The sequence below is a fragment of the Siniperca chuatsi genome, linkage group LG6 (genome assembly GCF_020085105.1).
Source record: "Siniperca chuatsi isolate FFG_IHB_CAS linkage group LG6, ASM2008510v1, whole genome shotgun sequence".
NCBI classification, from domain to species: domain Eukaryota; kingdom Metazoa; phylum Chordata; class Actinopteri; order Centrarchiformes; family Sinipercidae; genus Siniperca; species Siniperca chuatsi.
Genome location: NC_058047.1, coordinates 5,615,187 through 5,638,237, shown reverse-complemented (window position 1 = coordinate 5,638,237; position 23,051 = coordinate 5,615,187). Strand labels below are relative to the sequence as shown.

Below are 23,051 nucleotides of genomic sequence, written 5' to 3'. Positions count from 1 at the left end.
GGTCATTAACCTGATGACTGAGTCACTTTTAATTGATCACTTAACATTATCGCAATGTTTGTTCCCAAAGTAATCCCACATTTACAAAACACTAGATTAGAAAATTAAATCACAGATTTTAATTAATAAATTGGGACTTTTATGCTCCATAACCCCTAAAATTATACACTTTACTGTCTTTTCTAGTCAAGTAAAGGAGGACATTTCTTGAACTTTATATTCAAACAGCCTAAAACAACATACAAGATTTACTATTTACTTAAGTTTGCAGACATAGCAGATACTACACCAGTGAATCATGTTTTTCTGGGTCAAATTGAAAAGTGTTTGTTTAAAGTTGCACCTCATCTCTCTCGTGAAACTGTGGTGACTTAACAAACCACACACTGAAATCAATCTGTAATCAATGTAAGTCTACTGAGGCAGCAACACAAGGAACCTTTGACCTTCAGCAGCTTCGTGCATTCACACTCAAACCAGCAAAAAACTTAATACCTATTCTTTACTAACTTACAGTTCCACATAAACCAGATGAAACATCAAAGGCATGAATGACACCATGAGTTTTCAGATTTTTCTTGAGGAAGAACACTTTAATAAATAAGAATCAAGTTAAAGGAAGCAGGAAGTAGTGAATAAGAAAAACTACAAAACAATCAGTTTTGGTGGACTAATTGACTGCAGTTTGGATAAAATAGCTTTTCAATAAAATAAAAAAATACTTGCTGTTTGAGTGACAAAAATGTTTCTGCCTTCCTGAAAAAAAATCTCACATTACAGAGATACAAGGTTTTCACTCAGCTGTGACAGTATAAATGAAACAGGGAGGCAGATTGGTATCTGTCGAGGTATTTGATACATAACGTAACTGCTGATCCAATCAAATGTGCTTCTATTCAACAGCTCTGTGAAATTATGACTACACTATAGCAAATTCCAAGGTGATTTATGTGTGTGAAGTGGAGAACAAAACATGAAACTCTGAAGGGTTTTCTTCTTTTCTCTTTTATTTTTTTAAACTACAGATCTTTGCATACGTTGAATCAGTCCCCACAGCTCTAAAATGCTTTAAACTGACTTCCTGGTTTTAGAACTACAAACTGTAATAAATACAAATAAATTCTCAAAGTAGCTAAATATTAAAGTGTTTATCACCACATACATCATGGACCACATTTAGAAATGTGTCTCCAGATATAAACAAACATGTTTTAAGATGTTACATTGTACAATTACATTATGAATGGCAAACAAAACTCAGAAATGCCAAGCAACATGCATGTACAAACAACAAACTAAAAATCCAGGGGGGGAAAAAGCATATTGTCTTTGTCTATTCAAGTATATACTGTGTGTGTGTGTGTGTGTGTGTGTGTGTGTGTGTGTGTGTGTCAGGTCAGCAGGTGTCTCTGGCTACATGTCAACAGGTGAGGCAGGAAGTACGAAGCGGTGCCGTCGTCAGGTATCAGCTCCAGGAACTCTGTGGGGGTCGTCTCCATGGCAACCACAACCAGCGTCTCTGTTGGCATGGAAACCAGAAACCAGCTACATGAAACCCAGGCTGATATCACTTTCTTTCAAAATTCCAACCAGACAGAAAAGAAAGAATTACTAAAATACCAATACCACTACTATTTTATTCCAACTCTGTACTGCATAGCTTACATGTTCAGTGTGTGATATTACCATTTTACTATTTTTCAAACTATTTCAATTAACATTTTATTAAGACTAATATAATTTGTTAACATTGTACTTTATCTACATCTTATTGCTTAATGCTGCTCTGCATGGCTAACGTGTGCAAAATGTGGAGCACTCCAATGATTTAGCATTGCACTCCTATAACATTGTTGGATGCATGATGGACAGTTAAAAAAAAAGGTATCAAAATTGATGCAGCAGAACCAGAGATGTCATCTTTTTTATTCCATGCATTCGTCTTGCTTGTCAAAACCTGGTGCCTACATAACCCACAATGCAACTTGACTCAATTGACTCAACTTTACAGACCAGAAAGAATTTGATGTGTAAAATTAGTGGAGTTGCCCTTTAATATTATTGCTCTTTGGTGCTCTGTTGCTTTGCATTTCTACATATAATGATTAGAAAGATTATTTGAATGTATCATATTTTATGTATTCACCTAATCAATTATATTTTCTGTAAATACAATTTACCATCATGAAGGTCTAAATGCTGTTTCAAACCTTTTCTGTACTGCCAGGAATAAACTTGAGGTGAGAAAATAGTGAATCCTTTATCTATTTATTGGTTTAAAAAGTAGTCAAATTTAAATACACAAAACCTAAAATTATTTCAGTCACCCAACTTATTCCCACCATGTGTACATTTATTACACCCTGAGGTTGTTAAAATACAGCAGACATCAGTGTCCTTGGTGATAACGGCCCTGATTGAATTTCCTGATTAGCATTCATTTCCTGATGTTACGATGTCCAGATTGTTGTCAATGCTTGATATTTTTGCCAGCAGTCAAAGAAGCCAAATTGTCACTCTGGCCAATGTCAAGTCAATAATGACTCCAGGTAAATATGAGATTCCCTTTGACAAAACTATGTCAAGTGGTCATCTGGCCTTAAAAAGTACTGGGTTACTTTTGACAGACTGATGGTATTCTGGGAAAAGATTCTACCTTTGAGAGCAGCCAATAGTATGCTGTTGTCTGATGCAGCTCTCGTCCTGTTACAAAGCTCTGGGAGCAGCTTCTGCCACCATAACACCTACAGAGATTAGACAAGACAGACAGGGTGACACATTTGAGAATCACTGGGTGTAAACTTCAAAATATACTAAAAATACAGACATGCTACAGAGTAACAGGACAGGTAACACATTTCACATTTCAGGCTACTGCTCAGTACAGACCATATTTTTGTCTTGTAACTGGTGATTGGCGTAGGCTATGATGGCCTGAGGACATCGGTCAAGCAGCTTTTCAATGCTGCTGTTGTACTGCCCCCTTCTGGTGTCACAGAGGAGGTGCAGGCTGAAGCCCCATAAGGTTTCCTCTGACAGACGCTCCATCAGAGGCATGATGGAGCCCACAGACAGGGACGGACCACACAGGAGAGACTGGAGACAGACGGATACACGAATAATTAAGATTAAAATCACAGGAAAAAAGGTGGATGAAAGGGAGGCAATGTAACTTTTAAAAGATGAAATAACACAATCTTTGACATATAATTAAAAGAATTTAATTCATGAATAAAAAAATGGACCCTTGCTCAATCCAATACACCCAGGGGTTTTGCGGTCACAGCCTCACCTGGTCTGGTATGACCAGTAGCTTATGGTGACTAATGTTAGCTAATGTTAGCCAACTTTGCATAGATAGTGCTATGTAAGTGTAACTACGTCAGTTCGCTAACCTTTTAACTCTTCTCTCTTAGCATTTAACATTATGCTGTAATTGCCATTTGTGTTCACAGAGGTCGCTGTTCTGCAAAAGTTAATAGATTTGCTTGAAAACTACATTTGGGTTTGAAATAAAAGGCTGTCCATTGGGTCTCATGGCATCGTCATACCAACCTCTGTCTCTCTCACACACACACACACACACACACACATAATACAGGTGTATTAGTACTATTTCCTTAAGTAGTACATAGGGAGTAGTCCTGCATTGCCATTAAAATCTTATCATTTTAATGATTCATTCAGTTCCTTTTTAAGTCTTATTTTACAACTTCAAGGCAAATGGTCTCTCCACCATTAATGTCAAGTCTAGATTCTTACTGAGGCAAATTCATTTGTGGCATACAGAAGCAGACTTATTTTATTCATAGACAAATTACCTGCAGTTTGTGTAGCACTTCCTGGTGTTGGGAGCTGGTAGTGTGAGCTGGATTGAGAACAGTGAGCCATGGGTACAGACCACCATAATGGGAGCACGAGTTGATCTGAAACACACACACACACACACACACACACACACACACACACACACACACACACACACACACACACACACACACACACACACACACACACACACACACACACACACACACACACACACACACACACACACGTGGCCTCTTAGTGCAGATTGATGTTCACATGAATTGATTTCTGAACATCACGCTGTTTATACACAACGGTACTTTTTTGGCAACAGACTGAGGTGGTGGAGTCCAACAGAAAATAAAAGGTGGATTGAACAGCTCCCTCCCAAACAAAGAGAACAGCAGTCATTTTTAGTTACTGTACCAGATCGTCAGTGCTCTTCAGTGACCTGCGTCTTGAAGGTGTGTGTGGAGGGTTGGGGTGTGTATCAGAGTTTGTGTTTGTCAGTCGGTCGATGTAGACAGACGCCAGTCGGAACAGAAGTTCCTGGATGACTGCTTCCTGTGAGGAGGCCATGAGCATCGCCTCCCAGAAATCCACCAGTAAGCAATTCTCACAGCCCAGCTCCTAGACACACACACACACACACACACACGTTATTATTGCTATTCTTTTTTAGATCTTCCATGTAGGATTGATCAAAATGGACAACATTTAATTAAGGCACCTTGTTTTAAATCATCTTGTAAGCTATTGTTTTGCTACCAAATTTCGAAAATCAAGACAGGTAATGTAACAACTCAGTAAGATGATTTTGAATTACCAGGTACGAGTGACACACACACACACCTTGAATATGTGATCAGCCTGTTCCAGCTGAACTTTGTTGTTTTCATGTAAAGCCACCATGGAAGCCACCAGCAGACCTGGTTGGGAATTTGCCATCTGGCGAGTCAACGCTGTGGGACGGATGTGTGTGTGTTGGCCTCCACCTCCACCATGCAGCAACAGCTTCGGCTCCTCGATGAACCCATACACCAGCAGCATCTGAACATGCACAGACAGTCCTCTGGTTTCTCATTCTGGAATTCATGTTCCCAATTACTGATTAATTAGCCCATGACTAATTATTTATTTGTTTATTATTTATATAAGGAGACCTAGCAAACAAAGAAGCACCAAGTCTTAAAAATTGCTAATTTCTTAAAGCTTTATAACTTGGCACAGTAGTGGCACTGAGGAAATAAGGTCAGAATAAATGTTTGATGATATCAGACAAAAGCTGTTGCTTGCAGATCACACTGGATTGAGAAACACATGTGGAAGATGTATTGTGTAACATTGTATTTCTCATTTCCGTTTATTAGAAACGAGAAATATATCACTTCCCGTGTATCTCTACAATTTCTTGCTTCACTAATTTGTACCATGCTCGTCCTCTGAAATACTATATTCAATAATTATTGATTGCAAAACACTAAAGGAAAAGTTTCTGCGTTTTTACACAAAAAAAAATTAACTGTACAAATAGCACCACACTGGTGTGACATGAAAAAATATTCACCTTCAAACACCTTCCATTTGCAAGTAAAAAATTACTTTTTGATGTGTTAATTATATATTTATAATTTTCAATAAATCGTACACATGATTTATTGATATACGCCTATTATATGTTTCTAGGAAAGCTTATAGTGTGTAAAGGATATATTATAAAAAACTAGATATCAAGTATCTCAAACTTTTGACAGGTAAAATAATGTACAGTACTTGTAGTAGTTAAAAAAAGGTACTAAATGTTAAAGTGCTTTGATAGAAAGTATGTATTATTGGATTACTGAGATAGACTGTCTATCTAAGATACATACTGTTAAAATACAGATTTCAGTTTCTTCTTTGCTTGATAGCATCCTTAAACACACACACACACACACACACACACACCACGTCCCCTGCCCCCTCTAACCTCAGCATGTCTTTCCATTAGCTGTGTGTAGTGTGGCAGGTCTTTCAAAAGCAGCATCATGGTTGCCATCGTGATTGTCAGTGGAACCGACACGCCAGCTGTGTCCTCCAGATGTTGTAAGATTTGCAGTGTCCGGGCAGGACTGATGTTTATCATGGGCGGGCTGGCACACACACTGACGAGCTGCGAGGGCTCTGATTGGCTGAAAATGTCTACGACCTCATCAGCTGCTTCCTGCAGAAAGAGATTTTTTTTTCTTTTCCTCAAGTTTCCCAAGTGTAACACAAACAAAACAGCTGATGTACTGATACGGATGAAAACGATACAGTGGCTGTGATATAACCTATAAATTGTATATAAAACATGTAGTCACGTAAGCTAAGACATTAACATCGAAATCTGGCTGTATTCAGGGAGAATTGAGACGCTATCTAAGTTAGGGTGTGCAGAAGCTGATAGAGACTGACAGTTTTGTGGCGATGGACTTGTTCCATGTTGTAATGATGCAGGTTAATGTAATAATGACTTATTCAATATGGCACCTTCAAAACAAATCTCAAAATATCTGGTTGTACAAGTCTCCCATCACAACAAGCAGCATGTGAAGCTTTATGTTTTTTTTTATGTTTGTGTGTACCTGACTGAGGCACTGCTCTGTTTCTTCTAACAGGTAATGCGTCAGGTAAAAAAGGAAGCCGGGGCCGTATGAGTGAGGGCTGCTGGGAAGTGGGCGGTTCCTGGCTATGACCTCTGTGACTGACAGACCAGACATCCTGTAGTACGGCAAAGCCAGGTGGCAGTCCTTCTGACTGCCCCTAACAGAACAGAAAACAATAGAATCAGTGCTGAAATCAACAACAACAACTCTGATCAATAAATCATTTATGAAAAAAAACCAAACATTCTCTTTCCAGCAACTTAAATGGGAATATTTGCTGATTTTATATAATTGTAAATTGAATAATTTTGGGGTTTGGACTGTTGCCTGGACAAAACAAGCAATTCTAAGTATACCTTGGGCTCTAGGAAATTGTGATGGGTATTTTTCACTATTTTCAGACATTTTATAAATTAAAAAATAAAATCAAATAATAATAATTATTAACAGATTATTCAATAACAAAAAATATTGTTATTATTGTTAACTGCAGTCCTAAACAGAAGAGAATATGTGTTATATATCAACTTTGAATCTAATGACAGCCAATGCAATTGGGTGAACAAAATCTCTTAACTGTAAATGTTAAAACCAGATCTTTCTGGTTAAAAGTTTCAGAGGTCACTAAATTTGCAATATTGAAATTGCTGCATCAATTTCAGCAATATAAGGGAACCTAAATTCAAATTAAGGGGTGTGTGCATAGATTAAAAGATGATTAAGGTATTTCTTAAACTGTTTTAAGAGATGTTTGTCCTTTAGCACAAGTGTGTGTGTGTTTATGTGTGTGTTACCTGCTGAAACAGTCTCCCAGCTGTGCACAGTTCTGCCTGAGTGCCGCCTCTAGTTCTTGACTGTCTGTCTGTGCAGCTGTCTGTTTCTTAGCTGGTCCGCCTGTATCTGTCTGCAGAGACACCGCAGGGTCGCCCTCGATGTTCTGTTGCTGCTCTGATGTTTGGAGTAAGGAGGCGCGGAGGAGGAGGTGTGCTTCACTGAGGAGGTGACGAAGGCTTTGGCCTTGCGGGTTGGTCTCTGCATACCGTTGGCTGTATTCAACCTGACACACAGAGACACACAAGTCATGCACAGACACAGGTGAGTATACAGACTCAAACATATTAGAGTGCAAAATCTGTATCTTATCCAGTCTTTTCTGTCTGTAATCTAGTCCTAAAACCTTACTACAAGTAAAAAAATTCTGCCAAAACAGTAAGATAAATATATAATTTTTTCAATATTTATTTTAGGAATTCCTGTCTGTCTATCTAAAAAATAAATAAAAATACATAAAAATTAAACCTGGTTTTAGAAAATATTTGAACCAAAATAGTTTGCAATGGAAATAAATTGAAATAATCTCACTACATTGGCAAATTTGTCCTTTTTTAGGAAATAAAAACTTCAATTACAATCAATTACAAACAAAATGTCTTGATTCAGTATCCTTCGCAATGCAGATACACGTCACAGAGTGTCATTTTATGTACTTTTTATGTTTGCCTTTTCCATTTTCATGTTCTTCTTTTCTTTCTCTTCTCTGCATGTTCATCACGTTTTTTGTTCGTGTTTTATTTCTTTAGTCATTCATTATTATCATTAATAATTGTGCATATAAATGTATGAAATACACAAGTACACAACCACAAGAACAGACATTCAGGTTCAGCTGATTTTTTTTGTACAACAGTAAATAAAAGGGAGTACGTCTGTGTTACCATCTCTTGGTAAAGAGTGAGGGGGGAGACGGTGCCGACCACATAGAGGTTCCATCCGTGTCCTGCTGTACTGGTTTCTCTGGGAGAAGAGATTGTCCACTTCCTGCTCCTGAGGCCAGAGGTAAACACAGAGGGGTAAAAACAAGCATACTCAAACAGAGAGATGAGCTAAATCCCAATGTTTTATCACACAGAGTAGATGTTTAGCTAATCTCAAAATCTGCAGACTGTTCAAAGTGAATTTCCCATGATTCATAGAATCACTGATGATCAACACGAAAGGACAATGAGGAAGGAAAATGTAAACATGCATTAGGTGCCATGCATCATTGATCTGACCCCAGTCTGGAGACTAGAAACCGGGATTCAGCCTCAATATCTCCTATTTAAAGCTATAGGAAAATAATCGCCTTGCCATTGACTCCTAGAAATGTCAATCACAACTGTTGTTGTTCTTCCCCTGCAGTTTCTTTACCTTCATTTTTTAATTTTTCGTTCCTTTTGTGGAGAGGTTTTCAAATATAGTTTTTCTGTATCTGTAACTGGCTGTCTTTGTGGATGCATCTTTACAGGACACTGATAATACATTGAAGACATACACAAGCAGTATACTGATCACTACATGACAGGTTTTCCATGAACCAAGTTGAAAAATGATTCCATGTGTGTCATGGCATTGCACATGCATTAGAAACTACTAAACCAGAGATGAGGTTGTATAATGTGATCATGGCTGCTATTGTATCTGCTTCGTATATATCCATCGTACTCCCAGTAAAAAACAACCTCTTGTGATATGTAATACATCAACTGCATAATACTATAATGTAGTACTATGTAATAATATGTTACATGAGAAAACAAACAGTTAGTGAACTGTTAGTGAACAGGTTAACATGATAAAAAGGGTAACCTTGGGCTCCTGTGGCTCATGCGATGGTCCCTGGACAAAGGATAATGTACTGTATTTGTGTGTGTGTGTGTGTGTGTGTGTGTGTGTGTGTGTGTGTGTGTGTGTGTGTGTGTCTGTGTGTTTGTGTTTATATTTGGCCATAGATTACATGGTGAGGGGTTTGTGCATGACAAGGATGTCCAACGCTGAAATACTTACAAGGTGCTGCTCTGCCTCTGCCATTATTGCCTGTCACGAGAGGGCGCTACTTAAAATCCTTTTAATGTTTTTTTAAGGTGGTGAATCCTTAGATACAACTGCAAGCACAACCGTCAGGTGTGTGCAACGCTGCATCGATGTTACACATAAAAAAAATACTGAAATGCATGTGTATGCATGTGTTACAAGAAACCAGGAACCTGTCTAATGAAGTTGGATTATTAAGTTAGCTGATTAAAATCCAAAACTTTTTATTTCAGTCCAAACGTGATTAGTTTGTGAGCAAAAAGTCACACACACTGAGGGCAGTTAGGCAGGTTATGGTTGGATAGGTTTAGGAACTGAAACAGGAAATGTTGTCACTTTTAGACCGAGCTGTAAAGGCACACAGAAATATATATCAATGAACGCAAATTATGATCACTGGCTGTTTTAGGGCCTCACAGTTTAATTATGAGCTTCTGTACAGGAGTAAAGCCTTAACCGCTAAGGGTCTCAGGAAATACGGGGAATATGAGTGCTTAAAATTTTTCTTTAATTTAAAAAAGTAGATTAGTTGACAGGAAAACATTTGGCTACTGTCAAATGCAATCTCAAAATAAAAGATTTTTTGTAGGCTGTAGTTTTTCAATATCCGTATAAAATTTTGATGTAGTTCGTCATCCCTTATATACTGGATATACTATATATATATATCCACGATCATGTGCTTTCTAATTACTGGATTAGTGCTATCTATGTTAATCCACAACTGGTTTCATAATTACAGAATTTAGGTCAGGAATGATTGAAATTGTTGAATTTCTTATTCAATATAATTAAATGAATATTTAATTATTTATTTTTAAAAACAGGGCAGCTCACAGGGGACAGTCTGTTTCTATTTTTGCTGAACAGTCACATAAAAAAGGTTCTAGTACCTTTCCTTTTTAATAATGTACTATCTTTACTTCCCTTATGAACACGGTTAGAGATACCTTGATACCTTGACATGTTGAAACTTTTTTGCCTTTTTTGTGCCATTAAAAGGTGAAATAGAATCCAAAACAGTCATGGCTTCCCTTTCAAATAACTGCTAATCTAAAGATTCAGTTAACAATCATCTGCTAATGTGAGTATTTCTGGTTTTGCAGCTTGGCCTGGAAGTGACAACAGACACTGGAGGGGGGGTTGTCTTACAGGAAGGGGCGTGACAGAAGGCTCTCCAGAGCCGGCGTGGTTGCGGGATCGATTCCCACCGCCAGGAAAATACCAGTCAGCAAGGTGTGTTCTTTCAACTCGCTAAAATAACAACACACACACAGTAAACAGGTTTATAAATACATGTATGCCTGCCTGCACACACACATCACCAGTGCTGAGAAACCCCTCTTTAGAGTTTTCTGGTACCCGCAGGGAGGTATCTGATGACACTTCAGATGAAGCTTCTGAAACTAAAAAGGTGTATGATCTATACACCATCATAGTCATGTGTGTTTATGTATGGGTGTGTGTTGAACTCTTGTATGTGTGCGTGAGTGTGTGTATGTATGTGACTTACAGGCCTCTGCGGTGTGCGTTGCGTTCGGTCTCCTCTGTTGTCTCGGTGTCGGCGGTGGAAAGCAAGATAACATGGCGGCCATAGACGCACATTGACCGTAGACCAATAAACAGCTGCATCCTGAGCGCACACACCTCCAGGCTGCAGGGTGGACAGGCCTTCAAACACACACACACACACACAGAAATGGACAGACACAAAAGTACATGATTATTTAAGGATACAAATGTGCTGATACACAGAGACAGTCACATATATATTAAAACATAACCACATGCAAGTACACTCACAAAAAGACAAATATTTAAATATATCCTCTACATACCAAATATTAAACTCAACACCATACAATATTACCACAAGCTATTGTGCTTTTGATTACAGCTGAAATCTTATAAAAATGGATAGATTTTTTTGCCCACTAGAGGGCAGAGGAACTCCACAACAAGCTGACAAATCCACAGACTGTCATGTTATCCCCTAATAAATCTGTAATGGCTGTTAGCAAACAACAGTCTACGTTCACATCCGGCAATCTCAGAGCAACATCATCATTCGTTTGGAGTCGTATTTGTGTCCACCTGACAAAATCAAAGTCCAATATTCACTCTCTCATTAGCTGTGTTTTGGTCTCCACCAACCCTGAGAATAATATTTGACTCTTTAGCTGCTAGATGTTCTACTTTCTTCACCACCTATTTGCTAACTTTGTATGTCTGCTGTTTGGCGTGTATCAAGTAGCATATTGAAAACGTCTGCCTGCTGCTGCTGGAAACAGGGTTGAGGTGAGTGGTAAGACTGAACCATACAGTTAATTGATTAAGAGGCCACAAAGTGAGGTTTTATGGTTAAGCTCATACCTTCATGGTGGTATCGATGTAGGGGTCCTCAATCCTGGCTGCTACTGCTGCACAGCGCACTGTGAAAGACTGCAGTGCACTCCTACCAGGCACACACAGAAACCAAGATACAAACTTACTTGTTTGGCAAACAGAAATCTTCAGACTACAGTAATAAGTATACTCCATCTTAAGTCATTTAGTCTAGTACTAAGACTTAAAAACCTGATGTCTTTGAATGAAGGTGAATCATTCAGTTTCACTTTGAAAAGAATCAATGCTAGTTTAAATGATTTGTCAAGACTAATGTGAGAAGATTAACTGATTTCCATATCAACTCAGATGTACTTTGTGATGACGTGCAACAGGTGGTCTGTTAGCACCGCCTCCAAAACCTTCTCTGGATACTGATAGGCTGAGAGAAGCTCAACACCACCCTTCAGACTGTACAGGTAGCCGGCGGTGGGAAGAGAGAAGAAGCAGAACACACATGCTGGTTCCTCCAGAGACACTGACTGGTTACCTAGAGAGAGAAATACAGAGAGAAAGACTGAAGCAGAAACAGTGTTTCACAAAAAACTCTTGCAGCTTTTTCCAGAGCTTTCAACCACATGGAGTTCTGTAAACAATGTTGGGGTTACCAGTTTATGTACACACGCGTATGCCGACACACGAACACCCATGTAAAAATACCACACACACAATTACTAAAAAGCCCAGTATTCACTTACATATAACTACTTTTAAAAAATGTTTTATTCCAGCAGTGAATTTGTAGAAACACTGCAGAAAAGAAATCTCCAGCATTACAAGTTATTTTATGGAGTCCTAAAACCTTAAAATCTTGTTTAACCAGTGAAAAAATGAATAATTTCACCCATTTCCAAAACTAACAAACTTTCACTTAACGAGAAGAAGCTGAATTTTTTCTTCTGGGTTTAGCCTCTGATGGATTATGATTCATGAACATCCTCGAATTGTTATGTGAGCTAGGTGAAATTGAGAATTGAGGTTCATTTTTTGTTTTGCAGTCCTGTCTACGAGGACGTAAGCAATGTACTTTTTAGTAAAATGTCCGCCATTTATGTTGTTTTTTTTTTTTTTTGGCTGGATGATTATGAAAAACTTGAGTTGTGCTTCAGAAAGGGAAACTTTTTTGTAGCAGATTTTATTTGCCAAGCTAGCAAGAGAAGGCAGAATATTCAGACCGAGCTGTAAAAGAACCCGTAATTTTGTAATGAAATGAAATGTAATGAAAATACCACTGAAACTGTACTTTTGGTGTCTTGTAAACCCATGCGGGTTGGGCACTTTGTGTGCATGACACAAATATAAATCATCATCATCATCAGGTGTGATTTTACTGATACCATTGCAGCAATCAACCTTATTCTGGCTTGTGTCAAGTTGTTGAAAATAATTTTTTTGAAAAAGTCCTGAAAGAAGGGAAACTGCTCTGAAAGCGTGTAAAAATCTCAGTCAACTGGCAGAATTTTGCGCCTCTGTATCTCATCCTGTATGCTGTACTGACTGGTGAACAGCGGGTAGAGCTGTAGGGAGTGGAGTTGAGTCTCCTCCACACTGCAGCCCTGTGAGAAGTCTGGAGTAAAACGCCTGCAAGAGAGAAATTACACGTCAAATACACCTTACGTAGCATAAATACACTCACTGTAAACATCTAAAAGTCAAACAGCTTCTCAGAAATACACGCACACACCTGAAGAGAACATATGACAGTGTGTATTGTTCTCTATCCTCCAGCCCGGTCTTTTCAATGCTGACAGGGATGTCACAGTCTTTAGCTCGATCACCGAGCAACTCCTGGTGTCTCGGAAGGACCAGAAAGTCAGCCTGGTCTTCTAGTTGATCTGCTGCACACACACAAATACACAGACACACACATCACTAATTATTCTCTCATTACACTAAAGCACAATAATGCTTGACGGTGGTGAAGTGAAGTGAACTGCACAGGAAAATAAATAAATATATTCAACAGCTTTTGGCAAACATGAATAATGTTAAATTTGAGAATCATTATGATGAATGACTTTGTTTTGGGTTGCCTTTGGTTGATTTACAAGTGCTTCAGCCACTCACATTCAGCAGTGGTGACCTTAGCGCCAATGAGGCCTCAACCCTTTGCCCCAAAATTGGATTTTCTGGATCAACAACAGACAAAAACTGCCGCCAGTGGCAAACCCAAAACCAAGACTCAAAACGTCCTTTCAGAAACCTAAAGGTTATGCCACTGATGGTACATCCATGCTATTTTTACAGTCTGTAAACTAAACATAACCAAAAACACGCAGAGGTGGCATCAATCATTAAAGATTGCAACGGACACTTATGAAGTTGTGTGTGTTGTTACAACCTTTATTTGTGTCCGATGATTCTTCCAGGGTTTTAGGTTCAGAGGATGCATCCAGTTTCAGTACTAGCACCTCCAGGTCTGCCCGCACTGCCACATATCCTCCACACAGCGCCACCTAAGGGGCAGAGGAGGTGTTAGAATCACCAAGGCCACAGACTGTCAATTTTAGTAGTTTGAACTTTGGAAATAAATAAACAAAATCAAATGTGAGTCTTCGGTTTGTGAAATTATCAAGAACTATTTAGGATTTTCCCTCTATTTATGTGTTCCAGGCATAGTTCATAGTTAGATGAAAACACAATGTGGACATTTTTGCATGTATTCATATAACAGTATCTCATAAAATGTAAAACACAGTTAGTATGGATTATAACTCAACAAATTAGTTATACTGCTGTATACAGTTATTATGGATTATACCTACTTTAGAGATTATGCACATACTCAAAAACAGAAACCAAACACCAGACCAGTTAAAAGAGGTGATATTTACTGGTATGATTGTGTAGCAGATAAATAGATTAAACTATGAGGAGTAGAAAAAGTGTGTGAACGTACCTGTTTAGGCTTGATGTTTTGAAGATGCAGGATAACTGAACGCTCAAAATCCAGGATGGAAAGATTTTGGTTTGAACTTGAAGTCTGACCTAAGAGCATGGAGAGGACAGATCAGTCTGAGCAGGAAACCATGGAAGAGTCAGCAAAGTAGACTTGTTATCTTTCATCATAGCCCCTTACCTCCTTCACCACACATTGGTCCCTTTTAAGGTCAGTAAAAAGACGCCAATGATCACATACATAATGACTGATATACACAGAGAACTCATTTTGTTGGTGTACCACTCATGGAGACTATTTTAAATGTGAGGACTATTTTTATACAGAGCCTCTAATGCACTTGGACAGTGTGCATTGTGGCACAGGCAATTTGCTTTTCATTTCTTCTATTGTGGGTGATAACTGGAATATTCCACTCCAGTTTACACATGATAGAATAGGTAAGGTAAGGTAATAAGTTTTGGTTTTAGTCTTTGCCTGAAAATGTGTTCACAGTTACGTGTTGCTTTCCTTGCGTTACCTTGACTCTGACTGGAGCTCTGCTGAGTGTTCGGCCAGGTGCTCTGAAGGATCTGCTGATTCTTATTCTGCTGGTTTTTTCCAGAGAAAGAAACATCATGCCACTGCATCATTTAGTGTATCAATAAGTCCACTTTGTTATGATTAAATAACAAAGTGGACCTCCTTTTGTGGACCTTTAAAAAAGGTCCACAAAAGGAGGTAAACTCCCAGATTAGCAGTTGGGTTCTTACCAGGCTCTGCTGGTTCTGTCTCCTCAAAGTAAACAGAACCAGAGTGTTCTCGCAGCCGACCAGAAGGTCTCCTGTTACTGAGCAACATGCCACAGAAACAGGACGCTCTGACAGAGGGATCTCAATGATCTCCATCTGCACTCCGCCCCGCATAGACGCCCCACGCAGCAGGTGGCCCAACAAACGCACCCCGACACGGGCCTTCTCCTCCGCCTGAATAGCAAGCACGAAATAACTACATAAAAATACATGGAGTAAAGAAGTCTCAGGAGGCAAGATTATATTGCAGTATGCATAAAAGGTGAAAAACTAAGCTTCGTACTTCAGACAGACATTCATAGATGATGATAGGTGATGGAAGAATTGACATCAAACTGTTTTTAAAGGGGTTTAAACCTGTCTCAGACTGGACTGCTGAGCATAGAAAAAGTCTTTTTAAGAGCTCATATGGGTATATTTCCACACATCAGTGGACCAGGACCAATTCAAACCAGGTTTAATGTTCATGCGAAAATAGTACCTGACCTCATACCAGGCATTTCCCCTCATAGAGAAATTGATTTCTAGTTTATTTTTGTTAAATAAAAGCTGCTATATGTTTTTACTCTATACCCTGGTTTAGGTCACATTAAAGTGATAATGTGGTTTAAATTCAGATCACATTTCTTTATCTCAAATCATATCAAAAACAGAAGGCAGAACCTGGGTGTCCTTACGTTTCATAGTACTATGATATAAAGTATTTGTGAGAAAGCTTAGCTGGTCAGTGTGTACCTGGTAGCGCCAGTTGGTGTAGGCTCTCAGGTAGGTGGCGCTGTTCTTTTCCTCAGTGGTCACCAGGTAATCTCCTGGATGTGAGGGGGGGGACGTAAAACGGACAGCAAGGATGTTAAAATGTTGTTTCTTTTTTTAAAATCACTAATCGCTTTCTCTCTCCAGCTCACACTGTAACCACTACTGCTATCAGCTGCCTTGTTCACATATAAAACGAAAAACAACCAAACTGCAACGGGTGACTGTTGATACATGTGTGTAGTTGCTGTTGCAGAGACAGAGGCTGACAAAGGAAGAGAGGAAATGTTTTTACCTATCTTGCTGTGATGGATGCTCTTCACAGTGCCCATGGTGGCAAAGCGACAGATGAGAGGGCAGCCCTCCTTCTCCACACTGTAGGCCTCCACCTTGGTTCAGTTCAACATATCACAACACAACACAGTCAGTATCCTGCAGAAACCTTTCATCTCCAAAAGGTCTTCTCTTAAGGATTAAGATAAACTGATGAGCACTGTCACTCATAAGTAATCTGCAGACACTAAGTTGTGTTTTTATGAGGTTACACTGATATATAAGAGTTAATATTAGCCATTATCCATTTAATGAGGCATCATAGGTTCTACCAATGAGGGTATAACTGTATGAAACACATTGTTTTCACACAAATAAATAAATAAAAAACAGGGAAACTACGGTTTAAAAATGTTTATATTTTAAGTTAACCTTGCATCCTCCAGTAGCCACCACGAACAGCGCTCCACCTCCACAGCAGACCAGTCCAGGCTCCTGCTCCACCTGAGCCACAGAGAGGGAAGGTAGATTAGTTAAAGGCCTGATACAAATACAAAACAACAGAATTTGGATTATCACTGTTGATAATCTTTTTTTTTTTTTTTTTAAATAGGCATGCTTTGGATCAGCATTAGCCAGGCTCCACTTACCTGTACTATCTGCTGTGAGGAGAAAGGATGGCAGTTGTAGACATGCACCATGTTTAGTCCAGGGTAGAAATTTAACCAATTGTTTACTGCTGCTTTCTAATCTTTTGGTGGTTGAGAAATTTATAAACTTCACCCCTTTCTCGGTGTTGCTTGGAAGCTTCATCCAGCAGGACACCTACCATCACAAAAAGAAAAAAACAAGGTTCAAAAGCATTTTAATTTACTGTAGTCCAATGCAATCTCCCATCAGAACACGAGACTCTTATTAGAAGTTGATAGATATCCCATCATGATATGAGGCTAGAAATGACTTGGGATTTTGGTTTTCATAAAAAGGAAAATTGGTCAGTTCACAAAATTACAAAAAAACATTTTCTCATTAGCCTCAAGATAGTCTATCTTAAATTTGACCAGGTAAATCCCATGTGATTTTATCTGATGTAAACTAAAATTTATTTAACATGTAACATCGACAGAATATTAATCGGCAACTATTTGGATAAATGATTTATCGTTTCTGTTATTTTCTAAGCAAAAAGCCAAATACTGCTTTTCTTTGTCATATATGACAGCAAATTGAATATTGGGACTGCTGGTCAGACAAAACAAGCCAATTGAAGACATCATAGTGGACTGTACATGGCAAGTTTTCACTATTTCTTAACACACATTTTCATAGACTAAATTAATCGAGAAAATTATCGGCAGATTACTCGATAATGAAAAATAATAATAAGTTAGTTGCAGCCCTAACATCACATGTAAACCACCTTTTACATGTAGTCATTCACATATAAGCAAATGTTGTTTATCACATATGAAAATGACATCAACAGCAACCCGTTTGGTCATCATATCATCCGAAAACCATCACTCAAAACTTCCTCGTGGACAGCTAAATCTCTTCTGAAAGCACCGCAGTCACCTCTAAAATATCATCGCATTGCCGACATCGAGGTATGAAACAGGCTGAAACAGGCTGTCCCGTGTGTGTTTCTCTAATCGATATCACATGCCGCAGTCTTGTGAGCAGCAGAGGGTGTTCCAATTCAATACAGATTAACATATTTCCTCTTCGGTTTACTCGCACTTTAGTTACAGATAGACTAAAGTTGGAGTCTTTACAGAAAAGGAGTAACAGGTTCTTTGTAAAGTACCTACTTTGCTGCCAGATCTTCGGTTTCTTCTCGCTTCCTACTTTACTGGCTGCAGCAGTTGATTGAGTTCACGTTTTGAAGCAGGAAGTGAACTGTCAACCACAACAACAAAGCGCCCGCCCACTTTCGATTTTCATTGGCTCACATTCCTGCTCGTATTGCGTTTGACCTTCTCATTGGCTGTCGAGCCGTCAAAATCTAAAGGATGGATCAGCCTCTGTTATGATTTTTGATCTGCTTTTTGAGACATTAGTTTTACTGTATTTTCTTAACTTTGTGGCTGTGGGTGCACTTGGGTGCAGTCCCTTTTAAAAGATCAAAATAAACATAAAATTAATAGATCAATTAAATAATCGGTGATATTAAATTACACAGCTGCAGATGTAAGCAGGACATGCAAGAAGATGGTTGCCTCCTCTCTACTAGTTTTGCTTTGGAAAACAGGTATAAACAAAACACTTTGGATCAATTGCTAGGTCTTATTCCTTATAAAATTATCAGTGTATATTATTTTATTTTATTATTTTAGTGTTTATACAAAGAAAGCGGCGCATTCAAAGACTAAAACAGAAATAATAGCTCGATGACTTCTATATTTATGTCATTGTACTCTAAAACCGCCTAAGAACCTAAACAGCAAAGTTGTGGCTGGGAACCAAAACAATGAGCTGAATTATGTTAGGACACTCTGCAGAGCTGAGGGGAACTGCAGAGTCTGGTGCTAATTCTCTCGGTGGGTTTGTCACTAATATGAACTTTAACATTACATATAGTCATTGTTTCCCATGTTAATATAAAAATATAGATTTTAGCAGCTTTAAAGCAGCATTATTTTTTTTATCCTAGCGGGAAAAAAGCTGTAAACTAACCCCTGACATATTATATTGACACATTATAAAGTTGTTATGGCAATATCAGCAAACAGTTGCCTATTAATTCATTTAATTAATCCAGCAGACACAGAACAACATGAGTAGTCATTTGGAGTTGTGTTTAACGCCACCTGATGAATTTATATCCAATATTCACTCTCCTTGCAGCTGTTTTTTTGGTTCCCACTAGCTCCTGGGGACAAAAACAATCAAGGAATTGTTTTCTATGATCTCTTAAACATGTCAGTACACATTATTTAAGATTTGTTCCCCCATTAGCTACTAAAATGTTTTCTGTTGTTCTTAAGCCAGGTCAGAGCATGCACTATTTAACATGTGTTTGGGTGAGTGAGTGTGCCTGCATGCATTTGTGTGAAAACAAGAGGTTACTTTATCAGATTTAGATGTATTTGTCATTCAGCACTGTTTGATGATGACTGAGAAGATAAGTTGAACAAAAAAGAAAACAAGCACAAAAGAAATAGAAACTCAAAGGAAGAAAGGACGCAGCAAGGAGACAAAGACAAAAATGGGTTCTTGTATGCTTTATGTCTTCATGTGTCTGTATGTGTTTTTTTTCCATAGGAACCTCAAGATGTTAAAATAAATGGTTTATGTAGATTTTTTTTATATAGTAAATAATCAGTCATCAGAATGTTCTTTTAAAACTTGTTCAAGACATGAATTGTACCATTACACTTAAATTTTAATACATTTCTTTTAATATGCAGATGCCCAATATCCGGCAGCTGAAGAAGAGGGAGACTAAGACAAGTAAATGGACCAAAGAAGCCATGGAGCAGGCCATGCAGGAGGTGCTGGCAGGCAGGCTCACTGCAAGGCAGGCAGCCCAGAAATTTGGAATACCAAAGTCCAGCCTGAGTGAGCGACTCAGTGGACGGGTGGCCGCTGGTTCTGTCCATGGCCAGAAGCAGTTTCTAACCCCTGAAGATGAGAATTCCCTGGTGGAGTATTGTTTATACTCTGCCAGTCACAGCTTTCCACTAATTAAGTCTCAGGTTGTGGCCCACGCTATGGCCATTTATAACTATCGTAATCCGGACAAACCAAAGACTGTTCTTGGATTCATTTCAGAGAGCGGCACCACCATCGCCTTGCCACCAAGACAAACAAAAAAAGAAGACTGCCCTTCAGGGCCCCTCCAGCCAACAGCTCTGACCAGTCCATCGCCAGTCCCTCAGCCGTCTTTGCTCCCAGTTCTGCCTCCCACAGTCCCTCAATGCTTACCCCCAAGACACCATCCCACCTGAGCTTGCCTTCCAAGGACCAGCATCAGCAGATAGTAGAAGGTAAAGCTTTCTTAATTGTTTTCATAGAGAAAGCATTTCGGTTTTACATTTCCATACCAAATCAACAACATTGAAAATCAACATTGTGAATCATGTTTATATGCATAAACATGATTCACAATGTTGATTTTCATGTTTAATATATAAGGATGTGGCCTCAAAGGGGTCCCAAGCTCCTTCCTCTCCCTGTCAATGGAAATCTATAAAAATGATGGAAAACACATTAAATGACATTTTTACATGTTGGTAACATTATCTATAATAAGAGTAAACATATCAAGACAGGTCTTAGTCATGTCTTTTTGTATGCACAGCTTCCAACCTTTGGCAGACCTCCTCCTCGCCTCCAGCTCCCCTGTCATGTGCTTCCTCCTCCACTGCTGGACCCACAGCAGCCACCAGTACGTATGCTTAACAGTCTTTACATGTCAACACATGAAAATTCAGCCATTTCCACATCTGTTCTGTATTTTTTTTATTATTTTTTTTCTGAGTAGGTCACATAGCTGCAAAGAGACAAAAACAGGAAAGGAAGATTTTGCGATGTGGACAGTGCAGACAGCCTTATCCTCCACAGGATCCAGAAGGATTGGTGTTGTGGGTTCAGTGTGATAACTGCCACAAATTGTTTCACACTTTTACACATTAACACATTTGTGTAAGCTCAGAGATGGACCTGGATGAAGATCAGTTTTGGTGTTTTTGGTGTCTTGATGTTTGATTTTGTTTTAGTCTACTTTTTGTCATTTCATAATAAATTAAATTTCTGTTTCTTGATTTGCTGTATTCTTTAATCTTAAAACATTAAGATTGAAACAGTAAGGTTTACAGACTCATAAGACTGCTCCAAAATAATTGTCTTTGTGTGATCCAGTTAATAAATTGTGGTAACATTTTATAGTGCATTACATCGAGTAGTCAGGTGAATTATTCAACCACGCTGTACCTGATGTATCGGTTATACACAGTTTTTCAAGTTATTTGGTGTTTTTTGCTTGAAATGCATGTATATCTCACAGTTTGAAATGAGAGGAGCATTTTACACAGGGTCCAGCAGGTGTTGGGATGCACTGAAAAAGGAAAATAAATGCCTTTACATAATCTGCAATGCATGTTTTGCAGTTGACGTTGACAGCAGAGAGGCACAGGTTTACATCCAACTGAAGCAGTTACTGAAAAATACCACACGGGAGCAGGAGTTTACACATAATAAAAAGGGAGTCATGGATAAGAGACATGACAAAATGTATTTGAACACGCAGATGGTATGTTGTTCGGGAGGCCAAAACATTATTTCAGCACACTGGAAGAATATTCTGAAACATGTAACATTAAAATATGCCAGCGTCTGTATGCTTTTTGTTTCGTAGCGTGTAAGGTTAGTGTTGTGTATTTTGTGGCTTTTATTTTGTAGCTTCCTGTAAGGGCGGAAGTGTTTTAGTTTGAAAGGAGCGTGGTCTGGTGTGAAAATGGTGAATGACGGTAACGGAAAAGTAATTAACGAAGACTGTAATTTAAACTGCCGAGACACTGTGTTTTGTCAGGAATTAGGACTGAAATTCTCTACATCCAGACAGCAATCAATAAATCAAGCTCTGAAAAAAAATCCGCTATTTGTGGCTGTCGCAGGCCTGTAATAAACCCATCCGGATTACCTGCATGTCCACCTACCTGCGCGCACTCATTGCGCATGAAAGTGTTTTGGGTGGAGTGGCGTTGGAGGGAGGAGGAGGGGTGGGATCTTTTTTCGGTTGGATAAAAAAATCTAGCTGTCTCCTGCTAGTTTATTCAACGTTACCTACCCAGCTTTAAAACTCTTATTTGGTTGGGATGCTAATGTCTTGCTCTTATAAATTTATACAGCGTAACATAATGGGACACCAAGGACTCTGAGAGCCCCAAAAGGTGAAAACTTCTACCAGCTCTTTGAGGATGAAGTAGACGTTTTCCACAATTCCTAAAGTGGTCGTAAAGCTGAACTCTGTGGTATGATGTATACCTTTCTGTTTTAATACCACCTGTAAGCAATGGACGTTAATTAAGCATCCTGTGTCGGCCATACAGACCCTATATTTAAATCTCATCTAAAAATAACTTAAAACACTTTAAAATAACTAATATTTTATTGCATTGTCATTGTTGTTTCATTTAGGCTACAATTACAAAATGACACAGCAGAGAAATCGAAAAGTATGATGTCATCAGTGCAAGATCAATAGCTACAGCAAATGCAATGAAACTATTTTGGATAAAGAAAAAATACGTCACATGTATTTTGTTATTCTGTACTTGAATCGGATGCGGGGGGTAAGTTTTATCAGCGTGCGTGAAGGCAGCATCTCTCCCTCTCTGTCGGTGCTGACAGGTACTTCAAGGCTGTGGCTTTTTTCCAGACCACAGCTGAGGTGTCGACAGCAGCTGAAGTTGATGTCATTCGCCGATTGAAACTTTGCCCTAACCAGTACAACGTGCCAAAACGAGGCTACTATAATCGAGCTCTAACCGGGGGCTCCTACATCAACTCTGCAATATATCCTCAGCAAGTGTGCAGACTGCATGCCGCAGTCCGCTGCACCGTCTTTGTGTGTGTGTCGCTCTGCACCTCTCGCAAGGTAAGACTTATTTGTTACTTAAATGATTGAAACCTTATGATTTATGAACATTTCTTGGG

At 38.8% G+C, this 23,051-nt stretch overlaps 2 protein-coding genes and 1 long non-coding RNA gene across 9 annotated transcripts in view; 2 read left to right on the top strand and 1 right to left on the bottom strand.

Annotated features, from left to right (window-relative positions):
• Positions 1-984: 984 nt before the first annotated feature.
• Positions 985-18,327, bottom strand: hps3 (HPS3 biogenesis of lysosomal organelles complex 2 subunit 1). Of its 6 annotated transcripts, none has more exons than XM_044199990.1 (25): positions 18,199-18,327; positions 17,042-17,216; positions 16,824-16,895; positions 16,414-16,507; positions 16,101-16,174; positions 15,327-15,539; positions 15,095-15,164; positions 14,575-14,663; positions 14,017-14,131; positions 13,360-13,513; positions 13,174-13,256; positions 11,991-12,165; positions 11,664-11,745; positions 10,804-10,961; positions 10,443-10,544; positions 8,153-8,261; positions 7,232-7,494; positions 6,417-6,594; positions 5,780-6,013; positions 4,663-4,860; positions 4,237-4,440; positions 3,822-3,926; positions 2,890-3,096; positions 2,657-2,744; positions 985-1,519 (listed from the first exon to the last, which is right to left on the bottom strand). In XM_044199990.1, the coding sequence occupies exons 2-25, from the start codon at positions 17,090-17,092 to the stop codon at positions 1,392-1,394; spliced, it is 3,246 nt and encodes a 1,081-aa protein (XP_044055925.1). In that variant the 5' UTR covers positions 17,093-17,216; positions 18,199-18,327; the 3' UTR covers positions 985-1,391. The 6 variants fall into 6 exon arrangements, with proteins under 6 accessions (XP_044055925.1, XP_044055923.1, XP_044055928.1 ...); XM_044199988.1 differs by having other exon boundaries at positions 18,203-18,314; XM_044199993.1 differs by having other exon boundaries at positions 13,360-13,510; positions 18,203-18,314.
• Positions 18,328-18,427: 100 nt separating this feature from the next.
• On the top strand, positions 18,428-21,164 carry LOC122877845. The gene is made up of 4 exons (XR_006378358.1): positions 18,428-18,642; positions 19,802-20,380; positions 20,695-20,781; positions 20,878-21,164. It is a non-coding gene; the product is annotated as an uncharacterized LOC122877845 (long non-coding RNA).
• Positions 21,165-22,127: 963 nt separating this feature from the next.
• The window catches only part of bcar3 (BCAR3 adaptor protein, NSP family member), a 77,519-nt gene continuing 76,595 nt past the window's right edge, over positions 22,128-23,051 (top strand). The window contains exons 1-2 of one of the 2 annotated variants that reach the window (XM_044198427.1): positions 22,128-22,366; positions 22,746-22,992. The gene's annotated coding sequence lies outside the window, so the exon portion shown is untranslated. The remainder of the gene's footprint in view (positions 22,367-22,745; positions 22,993-23,051) is intronic. The other variant, XM_044198428.1, reaches the window with a different exon arrangement.

Coding starts and splice junctions, on each gene's coding strand:
- hps3 (XM_044199990.1), bottom strand. CDS start 17,092: ATGGTGCATGTCTACAACTGCCATCCTTTCTCCTCACAGCAGATAGTA. Junction 16,508..16,823: donor TGGCTACTGGAGGATGCAAG/GTTAACTTAAAA, acceptor AACTGAACCAAG/GTGGAGGCCTACAGTGTGGA. Junction 10,545..10,803: donor AACGCACACCGCAGAGGCCT/GTAAGTCACATA, acceptor TTGTTATTTTAG/CGAGTTGAAAGAACACACCT.